The 24,435-nt window shown below is 39.6% G+C and overlaps 1 protein-coding gene across 3 annotated transcripts in view; it reads right to left on the minus strand.

Annotated features, from left to right (window-relative positions):
• The window catches only part of Polq (DNA polymerase theta), an 83,114-nt gene that overhangs the window by 43,647 nt on the left and 15,032 nt on the right, over positions 1-24,435 (minus strand). For all 3 annotated transcript variants that reach the window (XM_040750826.1, XM_040750829.1, XM_040750827.1), the window contains 6 exons: positions 16,432-16,568; positions 14,849-15,053; positions 14,515-14,657; positions 10,513-10,706; positions 9,036-9,160; positions 6,096-6,339 (listed from right to left, as the gene is read on the minus strand). In XM_040750826.1, the coding sequence (XP_040606760.1) occupies positions 6,096-6,339; positions 9,036-9,160; positions 10,513-10,706; positions 14,515-14,657; positions 14,849-15,053; positions 16,432-16,568 (1,048 nt within the window). The remainder of the gene's footprint in view (positions 1-6,095; positions 6,340-9,035; positions 9,161-10,512; positions 10,707-14,514; positions 14,658-14,848; positions 15,054-16,431; positions 16,569-24,435) is intronic.

A 24,435-nucleotide genomic window follows, 5' to 3' on the forward strand; every position in this document is an offset into this window, starting at 1 on the left:
GCTCATGGTACTTACATTCTAGTTGGAAAAAACTATAAAATAAATGTTTAAAATATATTCTGTCAACTGGTGTGAGGGTTGTACAAAAGTTAAGTATTGGAAGAGGCAGGTGGTCTGACAATTTTAAATGGCATAATACAGGAAATCTCTACTAGAACAGATTCCTTAAGCAAGAGTCTTAAAAACTGAGGGTTAAGGCTGGAGAGATGGTCCCGCAGTACTGGCTGCTCTTTCAGAGTACCCAGGCTCAATTGCCAACGTCCACATGGCAGCTCACAATCTGTAACTCCAGTTCCAGGGGACCCAACACATTTTTCTGACCTCTGTGGGCACTGCATAATGTGGTAGACAGACACAGATACAAGAAAAATACCCATACACATTCAATACATAAATAAATCTTTTTTAAAAAGTGAGAGTCAGAATTTTTTTCATTGAAAATAATTTCTCTCACAATATAAACTCTGAACAAAGTATCTGAAGGGACTAAAATGTGAACAAAGAAAGAAAACCCTAGAAGGAGATGAGGCTTAGGAGGAAGAAATGCCAGAGTGGATTTTCACACATTTCTCAGAGGGCAGGATCTAACCAGTACCATGGAAGAACCTGGACATTACTGGGTGACTGAATTCAGAAAGAAAAATGTCTAGAAATGGAAATGTGAACCAGAAAAAATAAACCCAAATTCTTCATATAAATTGTATCATATCTGGCTCTATGTCATTGGTTCTCAAACTGTGAGATATCCTGCATATCAGATAGTTACATTACAATTCATAACAGTAGAAAAATTACAGGTATGAAGTAGCAATGAAATAATTTTGTAGTTGGGGATCACCACATGATGAACTGCATTAAAGGGTCACAGCATTAGGAAGGTTGAGAACCACTACCTAAGTAATGCCTACAAGGGCATATTCAAATAACTTGTTACCAGTCTGAGCCACTGGTGCTGGCAAGATGGCTCAGTGGGTAAAGGTGTGTGCAACCAGACCTGACACCTGACTTCATTCCCTAGGACTCAAAAGGTGAGAGGAAAGAACCAGCTTCCCACAAGCTGTCTTTACAACTAACAGAGAATTTAGCTACTGCTCACCACAGGGAGAGAAAACTGGAGAGTAAGCTCTTCTGGAAGATAATGGTCTAGAGCCCAAAAGGTGAAATGGTTAGTTATATAACTGAATGCTAGGAAAAGGACAGGAGTGACAAAAAATAAGTGAAGTTACGATGGCTGAGACTTCTTGCTTCCAAGCACATGAAGTAACCTCCCAGGTAAAACAAATGTAAGCCAACAACAGGTTTAGGAACTATCACAGTTTGCAGTTTGCTGTCTCTAGCATCATACATGCCAGTGAGGCAAACTGTGGCAAGAAATCTTATGGAACGGTCCTATGGCGTGCATCAAGCAGCAGGCTGCCAGCATGTACATGAGTCATATGGGTGGAAGGCCCAGCCAGGCCTCTGATGGCTAAGGTCCAGTCAAAAACTTAGCAATGAGACTAAAGTCCGATTTTCAAATACATACAGATGCAGGTTACACCACCTTTCTATCCTCACCCTCTACAGAGGCAAGGGCAAAGATAAAAACTTAATGCGCAGGTCTGTATGCTGGGGCACAGGAGAAGGGAAAAAGAGAGGAGAGGAAGTTCCATAACTGCTATTCAGACAGTGGGTAGAAGGTACAGGACACCTAAAATCTTCAAGAACCAGACCAAGCAAAATACAAACACAATTTACCACAACTTTCTAAATTTAAAATTGCAACAACAAAGTAGAGATGACCTGGAGAGAAAGAAATATGGTAAATGTCATCAATACTCATCAAATACATGAGCAAACTCACCATTCATAGCTACAAAATATGAATAGGACTGAGTCATTGATCCAAAGAAAAAGATTTTCAATATGGTTCAGATGCAAAGCTCAACTACTACAAAGAGTAGTACAAAACATTACCAATACAAAGGGATTCAAAAACTAAAGAGGAAGAGATTCTCAAACAAGCTGAAGCAAGAAGGTAGCAAATGATACCTAATCCAGGACCAGATATAATATGAGTCGAAAAGAGCTTAAGTGTGATAAAGAGTGCAGTTAATGCTCAAAACTATAATCACACACACACACCAAGTAGTTATGAATGGTTGTGAGGCAAAACTACAGAGAATAAACTGAGCCAGAAAGAAATATCCGAAAAATAGCAGACTAAAGGAGAACCATGTCTGTGCATCTAAAGTGGGGTAAGAAAGGACCTAATGAACATAAGAATATATTCCAGCCATTAGACCTTAGAATCGCAAACATACCTGGTCTATACTAATCATAAGTCTAACAGGCCTTGCTGGTCTGTTAGTGCTAGATCATATGCTTTTTACATGTTTACATAATGAAGTCTCCAGAACTCATCAGGATAGGAATTGGAGACTCTAGACAGGCAGATATGCAAGAGTTAAAGGAAGGTGAGCAGGAGAGAACAAGACAGGAGCATTGCTATGGCTGTTGGTGAGAAACAGTAATACATGTTCAGTGAGAGACCCTACAAGGGAAGAAGCAACAGGACCATAGAGAAGAACACCTGAATCTTCTTCTAGCCTCTGAACACACACAGCCATGGGCACCTGTTCATACTCATGTACACATACATATACCATACACATGTACATAAAAAACTGAACTTTTGGTTGTCAAAAGAAAAAAGGTAACAAAGTGATACATTGTGAGGAAACATTTGACACATACATACAGTAGGAGGCTCAAAACTGAAATCAATTTGAAAAAAATTATTTTTAAGAAAGAAAAAAAGAACCATACAAATCTAACGGTAAGACCTACTCAGACAAGTCACAAAGATCTAACATTGATCCTGAAGCACATAAAAGATATTCAGGGTAATTCACACTGCAAAGTAACACTATGCGGAGCTACAATGACAAAATTGGCCTTCCACCAGTAGGCTAATAGAGAAAATGCAACCCCGGGTGACCTTCCTGAGGGCAGTTCCAAGCACCTAACAAAGCTTATACATGTACCTTTTGAAATGCCATGCATGCCTAGGAACCCATGCCACTGAATTACTCCCAACAATATGAAAATTCACATGCAGAGAGAAGAGTAATATACTGCAGACTGTGGACAATGCTAACAAACTGGAGGCAATCTGAATTCCAGTGGATTTTCTGGCTTTTAATGTATTAGAATGGGAAACCAGGCACAAATACACTAGTATTTTTATAAACCAATAGCTAGAGCCTAACAATTTTCATCAGTTGGTCCACTATCTTTTTTCTAATGAAGCCTAGAATCCAGTAATGTGTCTAGTAGCTTTACTCCACAGTCTGTCTTAATTGGAAGTGCCTCCTTAGTCTGTTTTTCACGATTGTAATATTTCTGAAAAACTCTGGGCAATTGTTTGTAGATTGTCTTTCACTCTATGTGTGCAACTTTTCCTTATTATTAAATCCATGTTATGTATTTGGCTAAAAACAGTTTATTGTATAACAACGTGTTGGGTGTTCCTTAAAAAAAAAAAACACTGTAGGGGTAGACTACAAGTATTCTCAGTTCAAAAAAGAAAATGGTAAGCATGTTAGGTGATATTTACATTAATTATCTCCACTTAGCCTTTCCACAATGTAGACATATTTATTCTACATTTACATGATAAAAAGAGTAGTTGCATCCTCAGTATACTACACAAAGCATGATATTGATTAGCTTTGTTATTCACAGCAATAATTTTGATGAATTAATGTTCTAGACTCTCAGATAATCACGGCAGTATCAACCTATCAACCTTACCACAAAAGAGAAGGAAGCCTCAAGATGTGCTTACAAACAATGAGCAAGAACTTTCAATTGATTTTTTTTTTAATGTATACTGCCTTCAGATGAATCATGGAAGACTTATAGGTCATCTGTAGTGTATGATCACCATGCTTGTCTACACCTGATCTTCTTCACCTCGAAAACTACTAGTACATGTCTTGGGCATACATATTTATCTCCAAAGAATCTATGAAAATGGGAGGCTTATTCTAGGTAAAGCAGTCAGTCAGAGGCACATCTCAAAGAGATGAGACACTAATTCTAAGACAGACCTAATTCTCAGACAGATTGGGTTTTATACCCTAGAGCTAAAGATATTCAGTTTACAACATTACTTCAGAATTCGTCCCAGCTATAGAACCAGAACAAGCAGGTGTGCTTGTACATGCTGGAAACCCTAGCACTAGGGAGGCCAAGATGGGAAAATCACAATGTCAAGAACAGCTGTGTTATTATATAGTAACACCTATCAAAATATGTAATTCATTAGTTAGTTAATTGAAGAACTGGAAAGGACTACTAAAGGTGACAGCAATGAGAAATAGCAGCTAGTCAGTTCACTAAGCATAGTGGCAATGTCAGTAGATTGAAAGTCACTCCTCTAATTGCCACAGCCATGCAATAACTCATGTCACAAGAACAATCAAAGCCCTAACTAATCTGCCATTATCAAGGAAAATTAAAATATGTTTTCTTAAACATATAAAATACATTCCTAAAAGTCTTGAAAATATACCAATAAATTACTTAAAGTAAACACAACTCTGTATAATGCCCTAATACAATAAAAATTTTCATTACAGCCCATATGTATGCCTTACAAATATCATGCACTACAAATGCATACATTAAACCCTATAGTTTTGGGGAAAAAGTCAGTTGAGACAGACTACTATATACTATATAGAGGTTGACAACTGAACATTGATAAAAATTATAATGTAAGAGACCACCATAGCTACAGTATTTGCACCCATCACCAACTCAGAGGTATCTTTCTGGAAGATGCACACTCCCAAAAGAGCCATGCATTGAAACTAGAAACCTGGCTCGTTACATTATCACTGTTCTATTGCTGTAAGGAAATACCATGACCACAATAACTCTTATAAAGGAAAACATTTAATTGGCGCTTGTTTACCGTCTCAGAAGCTTAGTCCATTATTATTGCGGGGAGCACGGAGGCACACATAGCACTGGAGCAACAGCTAAGAGCTTTACATCCTAATCTGTATGCAGAGACAGAGATAGAGACAGACAGACAGGGGCGGGCAGGACGGGAACACTGGGCCTGGCATGGGCTTTAGAAATCTCAAAGCCCACTCCCAATGACACCTCCTACTCCTTCTCAAATAGTGCCACTCCCTGATGACTAAGCATTCAAATAGATGAGCCTATGGGAGCCATTTTTATTCAAACCACCACAATCATAAGGAAGCTTTTTTTTAGTTTTTTCGAGACAGGGTTTCTCTGTATTGTTTTGGAGGTCGTCCTGGAACTCACTCTGTAGACCAGGCTGGCCTCGAACTCACAGAGATCCGCCTGCCTCTGCCTCCCGAGTGCTAGGATTAAAGGCGTGTACCACCAACGCCCGGGTCTAAGGAGGCCTTCTTACACCACTGCTTTGTAATTTTTTTCAGTTTTAGTAAGGATGCAGTAAAAAACCATGCACTCTAAAACATCATAAAAATGTCCCTGGAGAGAAAGAACCACAATGTGGACACAGGCCAACATTCCACACCTAACAGTTATGGAAACAAATACCACTCAAAACAATTTTCTGCCCCTTTAAATGTCATTCCACCTCAAACCTTAAAATTACTAAAGAGTAAATACAGAAGACAAAGTCAAGAGGCTTTTAAAAGGCCTAATTAAGTTATTCCTTGATTATATGTTAGTCTAGGCAGACGTGTTGTTAGTCCATCCCCCTTCACACACATCAAGGATTCCTCCCTAACAAACTGCATTGAAGGCCCAGTGTTCCAAGAACATTTAAAGGAGTGTACTGAACCCATGAGCCTTGGAGAGGTAAGTCATGGGAATCAAATCTACCACAGCAGAGAGAAAGCACTGGTGCCTTACACTCAGACTCAGAAGACAGAGAAACTCACCACCACTTTACACACGCCTTTCCAATCATGAAGTGTATGAAGTAGAAAACAAAAAGTAACTCTCAAGAGAAAAAGGTAGTCCCATTTTCTGACACAGCGAGTATACACTAAGGTTGATGAGCTGCCATCTAATAACACTGAGACAGACACAGACTTCGTTACCTTTTGAAAGGCAGAGCATTCTTCAGAACCACCTCCACCTCCGCAATATTAGCTCTGGCAAGGTCTGCTACAGTGAGAAAGCCAGAGGCATACAGGAACCTGGCTCTCTGGGCATTCAGTAAGGACACCCGGATGAGGTCACACAGCTCCCTCTGGATGCCAAAGGTAAGACGCTTCTGAAACTGGGAAAGTAGTAGTTCCATGTTGTGCCAGCCCAGACGGTTGGAAAACACTGTAATCATTCCTAGAACAGTTGGAATGTTTGTTGAATTAAAAATTGCTTTTAGACTAATTCTCTGTGCATGTATATATAAACATGTATGTGCATGTGTATAGATACACATATGTGTTTATACATGTGTGTATGCACGTATTTGGTTTTAGTTTGGCTTTGCTTTTTCTGCAAAATGAATGCTTTAACAGGGACAAGGGACAAGTTAAAGGAGCAGACAAATATTGGCTAGCTATGCTCATAAAGAGCAAAGTAAGCACATTAGATGTCATCTCATTTATTCTTTCATATTGTATGTATACATTTTACCTATGAGTGTCCATGTATGCACAGTTAGAGGCAAGAGATGGATATCAGGTATCTTCCTCTCTTGCTCTCCACTTCATTTTGTGAGGCAGGTCTCTCACTGAATTTGGGGTCACCAACTGACTGGACTAATTAGCTAGCAAGCCCTAGGACTGGATAATAGACATCCATCACTGTGCCCAGCTTTGTGTGAGGGTGTGGGGATCTGAACTCCGGACCGCATGCTGGCATAACAAATCTTCTCTCAAGGTCCATATTATTTATTCCTACGTCTGAACTTAATGTTTGGATCCTAAGACACAGCACATATACACAAAGAGAATAAGCCCCCCACCCCATTCTTGTCTACTCCTCTCACTATCTCTCTTATTTTTTTTTCCTGTTTCTTTTCTTAATGAAAAGAGAACTCTAACAAAACAGGAGAAAGACTCTTTCTTGGATAAATGATTTAAAAATTCAAATGTTGAGAGAATTATTTTCTTCAAAGAAAGGCTGCACCCACTTGAAATAAAGAGATCACAACAGTCAAGTAGCACCCATAGAAGTCGCTGTTCCATAAGAAAACTGATCTCTGATGCCAGTCACTTGACTACTGAGTCCTTCCCTTCATTCTACCCTCTGCCTAGATCCTGTACACAGCATCCCTCCTATGCACATTTTCACAAACAAGTTCTTACATATGAAGACACAAAGCCTTTAGTAGCCCTGGGTTTCCTTCCTAAGGGCTAACAAAGATTCTTTAGTAAAACCAGATCCAGAATCTACCTGTTTGTGTAACATAAGAGTGTTTCCATGATATTTAGAAGGGTCAGGTCTACAAATCTCTCTTCATCTGCAGCCTCTTTTTCAAAATCTCTTATTAATCAGTACTAAGAGGAAAGGAATTCCATTGAGAACTTGTTTCTCCTTGTAAAGGAGGAAGAGGGAGAGACAAGAGAAAAGATGTACCATTAACAAGTCACTAGGAAACAGAAGAGGAATAAGGGTGAGACCCAGCCTGATGTTGGCTCTCTATAGAATACTTGTAATTTAAGAAAGTGGTGTGCCCAAATGGTAAACTAACAATAGTGTAGAGGCTACCTTAAATGCCCTTCCCAATTGCAGAGAGGGATGAGTGATGAGCAAAGGGGTCAAGACCTGGCTAGTGAAACCCACAGACAGCTGACCTGAACAAGAGGGAGCTCTTGGACCCCAGACTGATGGCTGAGAGGCCAGCACGGGGCTGACCCAGATCCCCTAAATTTGGGTGTCAGCAAGGAGGCCTGGGCAATCTATGGGGTCTTGGGTAGTATATCAGTATTTATCCCTGGCATACAAATGGAGTTTGGGAACCCATACCACATGGAGGAATGCTTTCTCAGCCTGGACACTTTGGGGAGGGCCTAGGCCCTGCCCTGGATGAAATGACAGACTATGGAGATGCCCCATGGAGGGTCTTACCCTCCCTGGGGAGTGGAGTATGGATTGGGTGGGGGTTGGGGAGTAGATGGGGGTTGGGGGGGTGGGAGGGAGAGGAGGCTGGGATTGATATGTGAAACAAACTTGTTTCTAATTTAAATTAAAAAGAAAAAAGAAATTTGTGCTGGTAAGCAAAAGAAAGATGCCTTTCAAGCAGGTTTTTTATTAAGGAAAGGGATCATAAAAAGGGGAAAGGGAAGTGGGGAGACCAGCCTCCAGAGACAGAAGCAGCAGGAGAGAGGAAAGAAGAAAGAGGGAAGAGGGGGAAAGAGGAGAAAGAGAGAGGGAGGAGGGAACAGACAGAGAGAGAGGGAGAGAGAGAGAGAAGGATGGGAGGTAGGCAGGGCCCTTTTAAAAGGGAACATAGTGAATGTGCACAGGTGGTGCTCTTAGTGGCTACAGCTGTCAGAATCCCAAGAACAGGCCAGTACAGATGTCTAAATACTAACAGGGCTACTGCACCCAGGGGCACCAGCGTGACATCTGTTGAAGTCATTGAGAACAGCAATTTCAGAAAAGCTTAAATAAATAGAAATTTTCTTAAAAAGTAATCTTTTGTTTTGTTTTGTTTTTTGGTTTTTCGAGACAGGGTTTCTCTGTGGCTTTGGAGGCTGTCCTGGAACTAGCTCTTGTAGACCAGGCTGGCCTCGAACTCACAGAGATCCGCCTGCTTCTGCCTCCCAAGTGCTGGGATTAAAGGCGTGCGCCACCAATGCCCGGCTTCTTAAAAAGTAATCTTAAGCAGGCATGTTAATACACACTTTTAAATCTAGTACTCAGAAAGCAGAAGCAGGTGGATCACTGTATTTGAGGACGGTCTGGTCTACATAGAAAGTTCCAGGCCAGTCAGAGAAACACAGTGGGACCCTGCTTAAAAAAAAAGAATCTTAACAAGCATAAATCACAGAATTTTAGATAAACGTGACATATTTCATCTAACTGACCTGCATAAACAGCAGCCGACTGTTGCAAAGATTGAATCTGGCCACGATTACATCCATATTTCTGATTAATTTCCTTTAAGGGAATTTCACTTATTAAATCCAATAACACAAGACTTGTGAAAAACCTAAAAATAAATCAAGACTGTTGTAAGAGATCACATGTAAATGTGACATATACTGCAAACCAACTACATACCGAAAAGGTAGCAGAGTGGTCATCCCCATCTGGGAGGATGACAGACAGACAGACAGACAGAGGGCTGGTGAGCAAATCCTCAGATCACAGTAAGTTTTACACCCTTTAACCATAGCTAAGAACTAATATCAGTGTAACAAAAAGTTCCCACATTTCAATATTATTAACTGATTTCAAGAAATAATACTTGGTTTAAGAAATGGAATGACACAAAATTTAAAAGATTCGATACATGGATATAAGATGAATAGAATTTCACCATCCTAAGCACTGCCACATGTATATTATGTATCAGTTATCACCATATTTGTTCATATAATTCTAAGATTTTAAAGGCATAAACCACTTACACTGTAATAAAGAAAATTGTTCTCATAAAAAAAAGATGAATAGAATTTCAGACAAATGATAGTATCTAATTATAAAATCCAGATCTGATTTGAAACAATTGACACAAACAATTGAAGCACAGATATCCTTATAAATTTGAACTTGACTGTGATGTAAATCATATACTATAAGCAATTTTACTGTATTTTAAAGCATAACATGTTATACAGTTTCCCCATGTGAGGTGCTAAAAGATTACTTCTGAAGGTGCTACAAAGCACAATTCCAAATAAAATCACCATAAATGAAAGTTCTGACTCAAAAAAGGAAATGATTAATTATTAGTCTTTTTTGTTTGTTTGTTTTTTGTTTGTTTTTTTTTTGTTTGTTTTTTCGAGACAGGGTTTCTCTGTGGCTTTGGAGGCTGTCCTGGAACTCGCTTGGTAGTCCAGGCTGGTCTCGAACTCACAGAGATCCGCCTGCCTCTGCCTCCCGAGTGCTGGGATTAAAGGTGTGCGCCACCAACGCCCGGCTTAATTATTAGTCTTTAAAAACCTGCAGGTAAGCTGGGCAGTGGTGGCATGTGCCATTAATCCCAGCACTTGGGAGGCAGAGGCAGGTGGACCTCTGTGAGTTCGAGGCCAGACTGGTCTACAAAGTCACACAGAGAAACCCTGTCTTGAAAAGTCAGAAAAAAAGTAAAAAAAAAAAAAAAAAGAAAAGAAAAAAGAAAAGAAAAACCCAGCAGGCATGACTAAATTTCAAGCTACAGGAACAATTAAAATGTCAGTAAATCAAATAAATAGGATAAATCTTTAGATTTACTATAGTCAACCAAAATGTTTATACTGTTGACAATGAGAATGACTTAGTAAACTGGATATGGACATATGGCCAGCACTGATAATGCTGCAGGCTCCTTACTGTTTATGGTGTTTATGGTATGTTTACCTTTTATGGATGGCCATTTGTCGATGCTGTCTCTCAGTTCTGGCTACCACTTTTCCTTTCACACAGCGAGCCAAGAACCCTTCCTCAACTCCAACCAGTTCTGCTACTCTTTTCATAGAAGTGGGCAATTTTTCCCATAAACAGAAAAATCTATACCAATCAATGCCAGTCCAGTCTTCAAACACAGGTGTAACCTAAAGAAAAGAAGCATCATTTTAGTCTGAGTAATTGTTTGACAGTGAGTTGTGGGAGCTCAGTGGTAAAACACTTACCTGGCATGCACAAGGACATGGGTTCAAGCCCTAGCACTGGACAAAAACAAACATAAGTAACATTATAAATGTAAACTTCATAGTAAAGGCAAAGACCTCAGGATACAGAAAACATCTGTGGTAATAACTAACTTATAAGAAAACATTTATTCAAAAGACACTTGCTATAGAACAAATACAGACAGAGAAAGAGAAAAAGCCAGAGAGAGTGGCAGAGGAAGCAGGGAGACCAACTGTTAACCATACAAGTTGGATTTCATGGAATACAAGTCTTTAATCATAGACACTTTGAACCTAAGTAGGTCTGACTCAAGGTATTATCTTCACTGTTTCGTGTAATTCCAAGAAAGGATCAGCAAAATGGAAAGAAGAGATGAGAGGGGAAAAAGTCAACACTCACAGTCGAAATATTTCCCAAAAGCTCCAGGATTCAACAAGAAGCTGTGAGACAAACAAGAAAGAGACAAGCACCCTAAGCATGGGGGTGGAAGCGGAAGCAAAGACACGCCTCTACGTGTCCATGAAGAGACATCAAAGACAAAAACATTATAAATATGTACAAAGGATTTAAAAATGCTTAAAGAAATACAAGGGTGCATGTCTGTAATCCCAGCACCCTTCTATTTCTTTAAGCATTTTTAAATCCTTTGTACATATTTGTGTAGCTGAGGCACCAGGATACAAAAAGACATTTAGGAAGTAAAGAAGGAAGGAATGGGGGTTGGGACAGAAGGCAGGAGAAGAAAAGAAAGCACTGGGGAACAGTCTTTATACACTATAAATATGTATTGCTGGTGGTGAGGCAGGGTTTGGGGGCTAAGAGAATACTGGGAAGAAGGGCAGAGTCAGGGAAGTAGCCAGCTAGATGGAAAGCAAACAGGACATACAGGAGAGGTAAAAACCATAAGAAGGTGGCACACACCTTTAATCCCAGCAGTGGGAGGCAGTGGCAAGCGGATCTCTGTGAGTTCCAGCCAGCCTAGTCTACAAAGCCACACAGAGAAACCCTGCCTTGAAAAACCAAAATAAATAAATAAATAAATAAATAAATAAATAAATAAATGAGTTGACTTAATCATAGTGTCTTATTATAGCATTAGAAATGTAGCTAAAACATCCCATTTTTTATTTTAAAAAATATTTTATTATTTATTTTGCTTTTGTTTTTATTTTTAGAAAAGGTCTCACTACATAGTTTTGACTGACTTGGATCAGGCTAGACTCAAACCCATAGAGATGCCTTTGCATTCCAAGTGATGATACTTGCCACACCACCCCTTGCAAGTATCCCAAATTTGATGAAAAACATTAGCCTACATATCCAAAAAGATTTCATGAACTGCAAGTAAGGAAAAATTTAGGGATCTACAGCAACATGCATCTTAACAATAATGTCACAAATGGAGTGAGAGAGGGGGGAATTCTAAAAGTAAAGATAGTGTCCTAGTTATCATTAACTGTCAACTTGAAAAAGCCTAAAATCATCTCTAAATAAAGTCCCAACTGAGTTTTTTCTTCATCAGTTTGATCTATGGACATGCCTGTGGGGGGACTACTTTCATTATTAATTAATTCAGGGGACCCCCAATCCACTATAGACAGCACCATACCTAGGCAGGAGGTCCTGAGCTGTATAAGAAAACTAGCAAAGCATGAGCCTGCCTCACTGCCTCAGCAAGCAGCATTCCTCCATGGTTTCTACTTCAAGTTCCTTCCTGGACTTACTCAATGTTGGACTGAGACCTAAGAGTGTGAGCCAAATTAACCCTTTCTTTCTCCAGTTGCTTTGGTCAGTGTTTTATCACAGTACCAAAAATGAAAGAACCGAGCCAGGTGTTGGTGGCCTTTAATCCCAGCACTCGGGAAGCAGAGGCAGGTGTATCTCTGTGAGTTCGAGGGCAGCCTGGACTACAAAACAAGTTCCAGGACAGCCTCCAAAACCCTGTCTCAAAAACAAACAAAAACAAAAAAAGAAAGAAAGAAAGAACCAATTACAAAAACAAGTCACCTTACCCAATGAATGGAAACCCAATAATATTAAAAGTTAATTTCCCATCAGAAGCACTTAACACCAGAATGTGATGAGAAGGGCATAGTCAAAGTACCTGAAGGAAGAGTAAAAGTTGCTGTCAACTAAGAATAAAGTAATCTTTCAAAACCAGAGATAACAAGAGATATTCCTAAATAAACATAACCAGACGATGTTGCTAGCAAGTACATCTTTAATACTAATGAAAATTCTTCAGGTTGGAAGAAAGTAGCCTGCTCAGGTACATGCTAGTGCACATCTGTAAGCCCAGCATCCAAGAGACTAGGATGGGAGGATTGCAAGTTTGAGGTCAGATTGGGCCACGTGGCAAGTCCCAGGCCAGCCTAGGAGGGAGACTAGGAGGAAGGGAGAGAAAGGGGAAAGGAGAAAACCCAAATATTCTGATTATACTTTTAAAGCCTAGAATTCACAAAACCCTTGGCTCTATCCTCAGCAGTGAAAATAATAATAATAATAAAAATATTATCATAATAACTGCATATTTCCTCATTCTTCTCTCGACTTACTTAAAAAGCATTATATGACCTGCAGAAGCAAAGGATAGAATACGTAGAATAGTGGTTACCAGAGAACAGGAAGGCAGTGGGGATGTCAAGTTGAACAGGGGTTTTCTTAGCTGAAATTGTATAATTACTAAGTGTTGAAGTCCTCACACTCATGGCTGATGTTTAATATGTGAGACATTGCTAAGGCCACGGCAGATGACTGATAAGACCTGCTTTAAGATGCTTCCCAGTCACATTAGGAGGCATAGAACTTTGGGCCTGTTATTATCCATGAATTATGTTTGTAAAAGGGAAAAAACTAACCTCTGCACACAGTGTATTTTACTGAAGACATTTTCTGATAAGTTCTCATTCTAATGAAAATTTCAGTATTATTCTCTCCCTTCATTTACTCAAAGTGTACACATCTGCTTTTCAGTGACAAACGTATTTCTGGTTAGGTTCTTGCTGAAGAATATGATATTAAACGCTATTCAATTTATATCAAAATGGTATTTATAACTGTAGAGGATGATCTAATGTAAGCAAACTTTCTATGATAGTTAATACCATCAACTTCAAAGGTCATAGAATCCCTCTAAGGGATTATCTAGGTTAGACCGACTGAGTTGGGGAGACCCACGTGAACTGTGGGTGGACTGAATAAAAGGAGAAAGGGAGCTGAGCTCCAGCAATCATCTCTCTACTTCCTAACTACGATGTAATGGGCCCGGGTGCCTAACCTCTCTTCCTTCCATTCCTTCCCTACCATGATGAACTGCACCCTCAAACTGGAGACCAAATAAATGCCTACTTCCTTCAGTTCTTTTGTCACGGTACTTTGTTGCAGCAATAGCAAAGTAATGAAGCCACTTTTAAAATTCCTACTGCTGGGCTGGATAGATGGCTCAGAGGTTAAGAGAACTCACTGCTCTTCCAGAGGCCCTGAGTTCAATTCCCAGCAACCACATGATGGCTCACAACCATCTGTAATGAGATCTGGAACCCAATTCTGGCATGCAGGTACACATGCAGGCAGAACACTGTATACGTAGTAAATCTTAAGAAATAAAACAATATTCCTACTGCAAGCAGCTAGAGGATTAAGCATTCTAAGGTAGCCTTGGCTACACAGTGAGATCTTGTCAATCAGAGGTAAATAGTTTTTGTTTTTGTTTTTTTAAATAGAACTTACCAAGTAGACAATATGAAGGTCATTCTCTAAAACAAAACCTTTCATTGCTCTTTGGAGGTCAGCAAAAATGTCTAGGGTATCAGTTGGAGAGAGTGAGGAAGAAAGAGTAGCCGATCCAAGATGTGTAGGGTGATACACCTTTCCTGGAGTGGGGAAACACAAGGGCAAAGGTTGAAAGAAAACAAAGCACTACCCTTTTCTACATGTTAACCCTCTTAGCTCTCATCAAAGCAACAAGCAGAACCTCATGCAACATGTATAAACTTATGAGCAGAAGCTAAGAAGTGAATACAATATAAAGAGTGAGCATGTTTGCATGAGAGCTTGTGTTTACCTCCTGAGCCATCACTGGGCTCTGCCTCCTGGATGAACTCATTTTCTAATAGCCATGTCACACAGGCATCAATTGCTCCAAGCTGAACATCATCTTGATTTCTCTGAATCCCCTGGTTCCCTTCCTTTACAGCAGCAGCCAAGAATGTGCAGGAGGCATAAGTCTGCACATCTTGTGATGTACTTGCCACTCCACCAACGATTATCTGAGAGAAAATGTTTGAAAAGTTCTTTAATTTTTATAAGCTGTGTAGAGCCTCTAGACATCAAGTAAATGAAGTAACTTTATTTTCTTGATAGCTTCAGTCTTTATGTAGAGATGCTTTATTAAATCTTTTGTTATCACACATTACGAACACTGATGACAACTACTGACAACAGAATATTTTCCTTGAATGTAAATATAATATTTTTTGTAGACAAAAAAGAATGGATTTGAATGTTGGGAAGTTGAATATAAAGGAGGCAGTGACAACTCATAGCCATGAGTCTTATCAGTCTTTGCTCCTTCCTCTACAACACATGGATACGTAGAAACACTACTCTGGAATACTTCCCATTCAGAAGGATGGGAAGGGCAGGAAAATAAGAGGCTAGTATTTAGTGTGTATTGCCTTGGCTGGCCTCAAGCCTGTGAAGCCCATGCCCTAGCTTCTGGTATGCTAGAATAAGAAGCATGCGCCCCAGGTCCAACCCTCTGTAAGCTTACTATATTTTACAACTTGATTTGATTTTAATGTCCACATATATCATCTGAAAAGAAGAACTACAGTTCGTTTTATCTTCTTTTCTTTAAACTCAAAATGCAGTAAATAGTATATAAAAAGTAAAAAGATGAGTCACAGTTACAGCTCAGTAACAGAGTGCACACACAGCATGCACAAGGCTGAGTTCTAATCCTCTATTTCCTACACCACAAAAAAAAAGTTAAGCCGGGCGGTGGTGGTGCACGCCTTTAATCCCAGCACTCGGGAGGCAGAGGCAGGCGGATCTCTGTGAGTTCGAGGCCGGGCTGGACCGACAGCCTCCAAAACAATACAGAGAAACCCTGTCTCGTAAAACCAAAAAAAAAAAAAGTTAAAAAGAACTAAATCTCATTTTGTTGTTTAATTGTTTTGAAATAGATTGATATGGTAGTAGCTATGTTAAACTACAAAAATAACTATATATATTCATATATATAATACATAGACAAATGTACATACCAACTTATCCGTGTGTGTGTGTGTGTGTGTGTGTGTGTGTGTGTGTGTGCGCGCGCATAGGTATGTATACATGTATCAGAATTTATCAAATTGTTTTGGTTTGTTTGTTTGTTTTTTTGGGAGGTGGTTCTTTGAGAGAGAGTTTCTCTGTGTAACCCTGGCTGTCCTAGAACTCATGTAGACAATGCTAGCCTCAAACTCAGAGATCCACCTGCCTCTGCCTCTTAAGTGCTGGTATTAAAGGCTTGTGCCCCTACCATCCAGCAACAATCTCTTTCTAAAAAGAAAAACAAAAACAAAAACAAACAAACAAACAGATTTTGACTTACTCAATTTTCAATAGGTATGAAAGAGTAACCGTGATTTCCTGAACTCCTACCTCCAGAATCGCTCGTATCATACTGGCAGTGACTTCTCCTTGTCTCTGCAGACAGCTGTGCACAGGTTCCAGAGATCCTCGAAGCAGAGCAATGCCTTTTGATTTCTCAGAGGGCTTACAAACTAAGATACTTTCACCTACAACCAAAACCACGCATATTCTAAATTCCAACTCATTCCCATAGATTGATACTGAAGATAAGTTCTGACTTACTGGAAAGAGACAGGAGGTGCTAAAGGTTGTTTCAGGTACAGAGTCATAAGTCATTGCTCTGGTTTTGAACTCAGAACAGGAGATCAGAGTGTCACCAGAAACCATACTGCTACTAGGCTTCTAGGTTATTTTTAGAGGAAGGCTAGAGAAGCGGCAAGCATAAGAACTCTCTAGGAAAAGTTTTTCCTTTGTCTTACCATTTCTCCACATTTTACTGCCCTTTGTTAAAAATAAGTTAAGACCCCACATCCAACAGCTTTGGCAGGCCTCACTCCTTTTCTATTAAGCCCCATACACAAAAACAATTAAAACATTAACACAGAATAGATATATATGCCTTTCCCTACTAACCTGTTCTCTCTGTTTGCCTCTATGTATCTGTCTATCTGTCTCTCTCACATCCCAACCAGTTTCCCCTCACTCCCTTCCTCCCATCCCCTCCCTATAACCTCCTCTTTGCCTCCCCCACCACCACTCCACCCTCATTCCCCCACCCCTCCAGCAGGTCCAAATCCATTCCTCCTCTGTGCCTATTCAGAAAGGGGCAAGCAGGCCTCCCATAGATATCAACCAAACAAGGCATACAAACCTGTAGTACAACTAAGCACTTCCCCACTCCTTATATTAAGGTTGGGCAAGGCTACCCAGTATGAGGAATAGGACCACAAAAGCCAGCCAAAGCATTAGGGACAGCCCCTGATCCCACTGTTAGGAGGCTCACAAGAAGATCAAGCTACACAACTGTAACATATGTGTGGAGTGCCTAGATCAGTCCCACACAGGCTCCCTGATTGTTGGTTCAGTCCCTATGAGATCCTATGAACTCTGTTTAGTTGATTCGGTTGGTTTTCTTGTGGTGTCCTTGACCCCTTTGACTCCTACAATCCTTCCTCCCTCTCTTCCATACAATTCCTGGAGCTCTGCCTAATGTTTGACTGTGGGTCTGCATCTGTTTCCATCAGTTGCAAGATGAAGCCTCGCTTTAACTTGTCTTATAACACTTTATGAGGCCCTAGCTATGGAACAAAACTAGAAAAAGGGGCTTTACCTCTTCCCTTCCTGGCTGAGGCATCATTAAATAACTAAGTAATTATTAGAGAAATTCTGAATACTATAAAGTAAAATGCAAATGTAGATATTAGCTATAAATAATGACAAAATTCAAAAGCTACTAAAAATCATACATAATATTTATTATCCAAATGCTTTAAATCACTACAAGAATCAAATGGACATAAATGTCTGAAAAAAACTTATAAATTAAAATATATCCAAGTAGTCAACTTAAGCAAATACAAATTATCATGGTAACAATTTAGATTTTAAAAACTAGTAAGAAACCATGTTTTTTAAAAAAAATCTGGAGCCAATAATGAGAAAAGAAACACAAGATTAAAAACAAAATGAAGCATACTTGTGCAATTTTCTCATGTAATATAAAAAATTAAAACAGCATTATGGTGGAAGATCTAAACATTCTGAACAAAGAAAGGGCAGATGATGACTCTCTGAAAATCACTCCTGAAAAAAAAAATACTACAGAGAGGATAAAATAAAGGTAGTCCAAACTAGATAAACTCTATTTATCTTATGCAGGATAAAGTCTGACAACCTGAGTTTGATCCCCAAGACTCATATGGTAGGAGACAGTCAACTCCACAAGCTGCCCTCTGACCTCCACAGCAAGAGCCCATACATATAATAAACAAATAACAACAAAAAAAAGATTGTAAAATGGTCATAATAATAAAAGCAAACAAACTAACAAACAAACAAAAAAAACACTTCCCAACAAGACCACCCAAGCAAGACATGGCATTCATGTGTTTCCATACATAGATAGGTAAGTAGATAGATAGGTAGATGGATAGATAGATAGATAGATAGGTAGATAGATAGATAGATTAGATTAGATTAGATTAGATAGATGGATGGATGGATGGATGGATGGATGGATGGATGGATGGATGGATGGATGCAAAACAAACCAGGCAGTAATGGTGGTGGCGGCAGCAGTGTGGCACACTCCTTTCATCCCAGCACTCAAGAGGCAGAGGCAGGCAAATCTCTGAGTTCCAGGGCACCCTAGTCTAGAGTTAGTTGAAACCCTGTCTTGAAAAACAGAGGAAGGGAGGGAAGGAGGGAGGAGAGAGGAGGGAGAAAGGGCAAAACAATACATCAGCAAGATGGTACAGTAGTAATTCCTAGACTTCATTATCTCCTCTCCACCCTTACCTATGCCACCCTGACAAGTATACCTTTGTTAGACCTTCGGAGCTCTGTAAATGCCTCACAGAGTTTGGGAATGTACCTGAAAATCACAATAAACTGCAGCTAATGGAAGTCAAGATGATGATAACAATAATAATAACAACAAACAACAACTGTATATTTCCTCACTCTTCTCTCGACTTACTTAAAAAGCATTATAAGACCTGCAGAAGCAGAGGATAGAATAGTGGTTACCAGAGAACAGGAAGGCAATGGGGATGTCAAGTTGAACAGGGTTTTTTGGTTTTTTTTTTATCTGAAGTTGTATGATTATTAAGTCAAAAGTTGAATTCAACAGTCTGGATCAAGAGCTCACACTCATGACCACTGTATAATATGTGAGACATTGTTAAGGCAATGGCAGATGACTGATAAGAACTGCTTCTTAAGATGACTCTAGGCCATGTCAAGTTGACAGTTAATGATAACTAGGACACTATCTTTACTTTCAGAATTCCCCCTCTCACTCCGTTTGTGACATTATTGTTAAGATGCATGTTGCTGTAGATCCCTACATTTTTCCTTACTTGCAGTTCGTGAAATCTTTTTGGATATGTAGGCTAATGTTTTTCATCAAATTTGGGATACTTGCCAGGGATAGTGTGGTGCACACATTCAATCTCATCACTTGGGATGCAAAGGCATCTCTATGAGTTTGAGTCTAGCCTGATCTACATTTTGAGACCCAGGTCAGTCAAGGCTATATATGTAGGGAGACCTTTTCTCAACAAACAAACAATAAATAAATAAATAATGAAAGTTTTTTTATCAGAATGTTCTCTTTGTTATTATGTTTTTATTGCTAAGATATGACACTATGACCATCTCTTTGCCATAAGTAAGTACAGTGACAGAAGAATCTCCAGGTTCAGGTTTCTCTAAAAAGAAAATACAACTGGAGTCAGACATGTCGTTTCCATACTAGTCTGAGGCACTTCCCAAGAAACCCATTCCAGTCTCAAGGCAGGGTAAAAACAGAGGATAATAGCAGCTAGTCACCTGGGGCCACAAAGAAACAAAACAAGGGGGCAGAGGTCACAGTGACCAGCATGGGATCTAGTAGAAGCTCTATAAAACTTGTCTTAGATACAGTTCTGTTTCTATAAAACACCATGACCAAAAACAAATTTGGAGAAGAAAGGGCTTATCTGGCGCTATACTTCTACATCATAGTCTGTCCTTGAAGGAGGACAGGAACTCAAGTAGAGCAGGAACATGGAGGCAAGAGCTGATGCAGAGGCCATGGAGGGGTGTTTGCTCCTCATGGCCTGCTCAACCAGCTTTCTTATAGAACCCAGGACCAGCCCGATGAAAGCACCACCACCACTATGGGCTGGGCCCTCCCCAGTCAATCACTAATTAAGAAAATGCCTTACAATTGGATCTTATGGGGGCACTTTCTTAATTGCAATTCCCTCCTTTCAGATAACTCTAACTTATGCCAGCTGACATAAAACTAGCTAGCACAGATCCCAATGAAGACCTCAAAAGATAATTAGGAAATACACCCTGGGTTGTATTTTAAAGGTGATTGCAGTGACCAACTAGTAGCTCTGTCAGACTGCAGAATGCAACCAAATCTGGTCTGACAGTGGCAACCAAGCAGTAGCCCCACTCAAAATTAAACTAGAATCAGCAAAATAATTAGCCACATGAAACAAAAGTAGACCTAGTCTGCCCAGCCGTTACCAGCCATGCCACTCAGATTCCTGACTAGAATAGCAATTCAGGCCTATTTCTGCCAAGCAATAGCCATAAAATCCAGAACAGGCTGTCTCTATACATGCATGACACAATGACACAAGATTGCAAAGAATTAGAAAATCAGAAGACTTCAAAGTATACCAACAAAATTTCAATGATGGACCCTAAAAGAAACAGGGAGCAAGGAAAGAGCAAATAAAGGTTACACATAACCGTCTCAAATATGTTTTATGAAATATAAGACTAAACATTAAAATTAAGTAAATTTTGAAAATGAGAATAAACAAAATGAGAAGTTTAACAAAGAAATATAAACAATAAAAAGAAATAGAAATTGCGAAGATAAAAAGCAGTGACCGAACTATAAAATGTAATACAATAATGAGTATCAGCAGCAGCTCAGGCAGATGGAGGACCAGTGTACCCCCAGACTGACTAAAATGAACCTAAAAGATTTACAGTCAAAAGACTCAGTTTTGCATAATATAAGCTAAAGTAGAAAGCTGTTTAAAGAAATAATGGCTGAAAATGTAACTGAATCTATAGAAAGATGGTAACTGCAGGTACAGGAATCACAGAAGTCTCTATTCTAATACAACCCAAAGAGCTCACCAGGACACACATTTCTAATTTGTTTGATTTTGACATTCTCTCCCCACCTTTTAGTTAATGTGGATAAGGGTTTCTCAATCTTACTGATGCCTTCTATTGTTTTTATTATTTGTTTCTCTTCTGTTTCAGCCTTGAATTTATTTCTTACTGCCTCCAAATTTTGATGTGATATTTTTGTTCTAAAGTTTTCAGTTGTGCAGTTAAGTTACTAGTATGAAATTCCTCAAGTTTTTTGTTTTGTTTTTTTATGTAAGCACTCAACTTGCCTCCTCGAACCACCTTCATGTGTTCTATAAAAATGGGTACATTGTTTATTCATTTTCATTCCATTCTAGAACATTTTAGTATCTTCCTTAATTTCTGTATTGACTCATTTTTCTTTCAGTACTGAGTTGTTCAGTTTCCACGAGTTTGCAAGCTGTCTGTTGTTTTCTGTTATTGATATCCAGCTTTAATCTGTGGTGGTCAGATAGGATGGCAGTGTTATTTCAGTTTCCTTGGATCTGTTGAGATTTGCCTTGTGTCCAAGTATGTGGTCAGTTTTGGAGAAAGTTCCATGACGTGCTGAGAAGATACATTCTTTTGTGTTTGGGTGAAATGGTCTATAGGTATCTGTTAGGTCTATTTGCTTTATAACATCAGGTAGCACCAGTATTTCTGTTTAGTTTTGCCTGGATGGCCTGTGTATTGGTCAAAGTGAGATACTGAAGTCTCTCACTATCAATGCTAGGTCAGTATGTAATTTAAGCTGTAGAAATGTTTCCTTTATAAACATGGATGCCCTTGGTTGGTGCACAGATGTTATGAATTGCAATGTTCCCTTGGTGGATTTTTCCTTTAATGAGTATATAGTGTCCTTCCCTATCCTGATTATTTTTATTTGAAGTTTATTTTCTCAGATATTAAAATGACTACACCAACTTGATTGTTAGGTTTATTCACTTGAAATATCTTTTTCCATCCTTTTACTCTGAGGTGATATCTATCCTTGATGTCAAGGACAGATATTCTTTAGTGCAGCAGAAGGATAGATCCCATTTTCCTCCATTCTGTTAGTCTGTGTCTTTTTATTGGGAAATTAAGACCACTGATATTAAGAAATATCACTGAGCAGTATTTATTGATTCCTGTTTTGTTGTTGTGGGGTATGTGTGTCTGTCTGTCTGTGTCTATGTGTCTGTGTATGTTTCTCATCTTTCAATTTACTGGTCTGAGATTATTTATTCTCGGGGTGTGATTAACCTCTTTTGTGGAGTTTTAGCACCTTCTGTAGGGCTGGATTTATAATAGATATTGTTTATGTTTGGTTTTATCAGGGAATGTCTTATTCCCTCCATCTTTTGTGAATGAAAGTTTTGTGTGTATGGTAGTCTGGGCTGGCATCTGTGGTCTCTTAAGAGTCTTCAACACATCTGTCCATGCCCTTCTGGCTTTTAGAGTTTCTGTTGAGAACTCAAGTGTTATTCTAATAGGTCTGCCTTTATGTTACTTGTTCTTTTCCCTTGCAGCTTTTAATATTCTTTGTTCTGTATGTTTAGTGTTCTGATTACATGCCAGGGGAATTTCTCTTCTGGTCCAGTCTATTTTGTATTCAATTCAATGTTGATAAACATCTTCTTTAGGTTAAGAAAATGTTCTTTAATAATTTTGTTGAAAATATTTTCTCTGCCTTTGACCTGGGTTTCTTCTCCTTCCTCTATTCCTATTATTCTTAGATTTAGTCTTTTCATAGTGTCCCAGATTTCCTGGGTGTTTAGAGTTAACATTTTCTTTGACTGAGCCATCCATTTCTTCTATCCTGTCTTCAGTGCCTGAGATTCTCTCTCCCATTTCTTAGATTCTGTTAGTGAGGCTTACTTCTGAGGCTCCTGTTTGAGTTCTTAGATTTTTCATTTCCAGATTTCTCTCAGTTTTAGCTTTCATTAATTCTATTTTCTTTTCATTTGTTGTTTGGTTGGTTGGTTTTTTATTTTGTTTTGTTTTGTTTTTTGAGACAGGGTTTCTCTGTGTAGCCCCGGCTGTCCTGGAACTTACTTTGTAGACCAGGCTGGCCTCCCAGAGCCTGCCTTTGCCTCCCAACTGATGGGAATAAAGATGTGAACCATCATGCCCTGCTTATTAATTCTATTTTCATTTTCAGGTTTTAAACAGTTTTCTTCATTTCCTTGCACTGTTTATGTTTTCATAGAATTTTTTTCATTTATTTTACATACCGACTAGTTTCCCCTCCCTCCTTTTGTTCCCTCCCTCACCTTATCTAACCCCACCCCATCTACACCTCCTCAGTCTCTGTTCAGAAAGGAACAGGACTCCCATGGAAGTCAACAAAGCATGGCACATCAAGCTGAAGCAGGACCAAGCTCCTCCCCCTGCTTCAAGGTTGCAACCTAGCATGGGGAATGGGTTCCCAAAAACCAGTGCAAGTGCCAGGGACAGGTCCTGACCCTACTGCTAGGAGCCCCACAAACAGATCAAGCTACACAACTGTCGCACACATGCAGAAAGCCTAGGTCAGTCCCATACAGGTTCCCTAACTATGAGTCCACAGCCCATGAGCTCCCATGAGCTCAGGTCAGTTGTCTCTGTGGGCTCCCCACATACCCCACCCCCACTCCTGCTCATACAATCCTGGAACAGCTCGCCTGGGCTGAGAAAGTTCCATTCCTGCATCCCCAAACCCTATCCCCTCAGAGAAACCACCAAAAGTCAAGTTCCACCCAGTTTGTGGAGAAGGCATCATTGCCCTGTACCTATAGCTTGCCTCACTCCTCCCTCTCCACACCCCACCCTCTTAGAGAAACTGTCAAAACCCAGTTCTGCAGATGCTGCAGCCAAAAATCTAGCCCAAAAGCTTACCATAGCACAACCTACCTCAGCATGTTATCATCCTGCACCCCTACAGGGTATTTAAATCACCCCCTTTAAAATGGCCATGTGATTTCTCTTCTGCTCCCTTTCCCCAGAGTCACCTGGGAGTGCATCGCTCAGGTTAAACCTAGTCCTTTACTTTTTAATTTGGATCAATTTGGTTTACTGTGTTGGCAGAGAAACCTACTACCAGGGATACAGAAATACCTATCACTTCCTCCCTCTCAACAGGACTCCCAGAGCTCAGCCTAGTGCTTGGCTGTGGATCACTACATCTGTCTCCATCAATTACTGGATGAAAGTTCTCTGAAGACAACCAGAATAGTCACCAATCTG

The sequence above is a fragment of the Mesocricetus auratus genome, unplaced genomic scaffold (genome assembly GCF_017639785.1).
Source record: "Mesocricetus auratus isolate SY011 unplaced genomic scaffold, BCM_Maur_2.0 Super-Scaffold_100008, whole genome shotgun sequence".
NCBI lineage: Eukaryota > Metazoa > Chordata > Mammalia > Rodentia > Cricetidae > Mesocricetus > Mesocricetus auratus.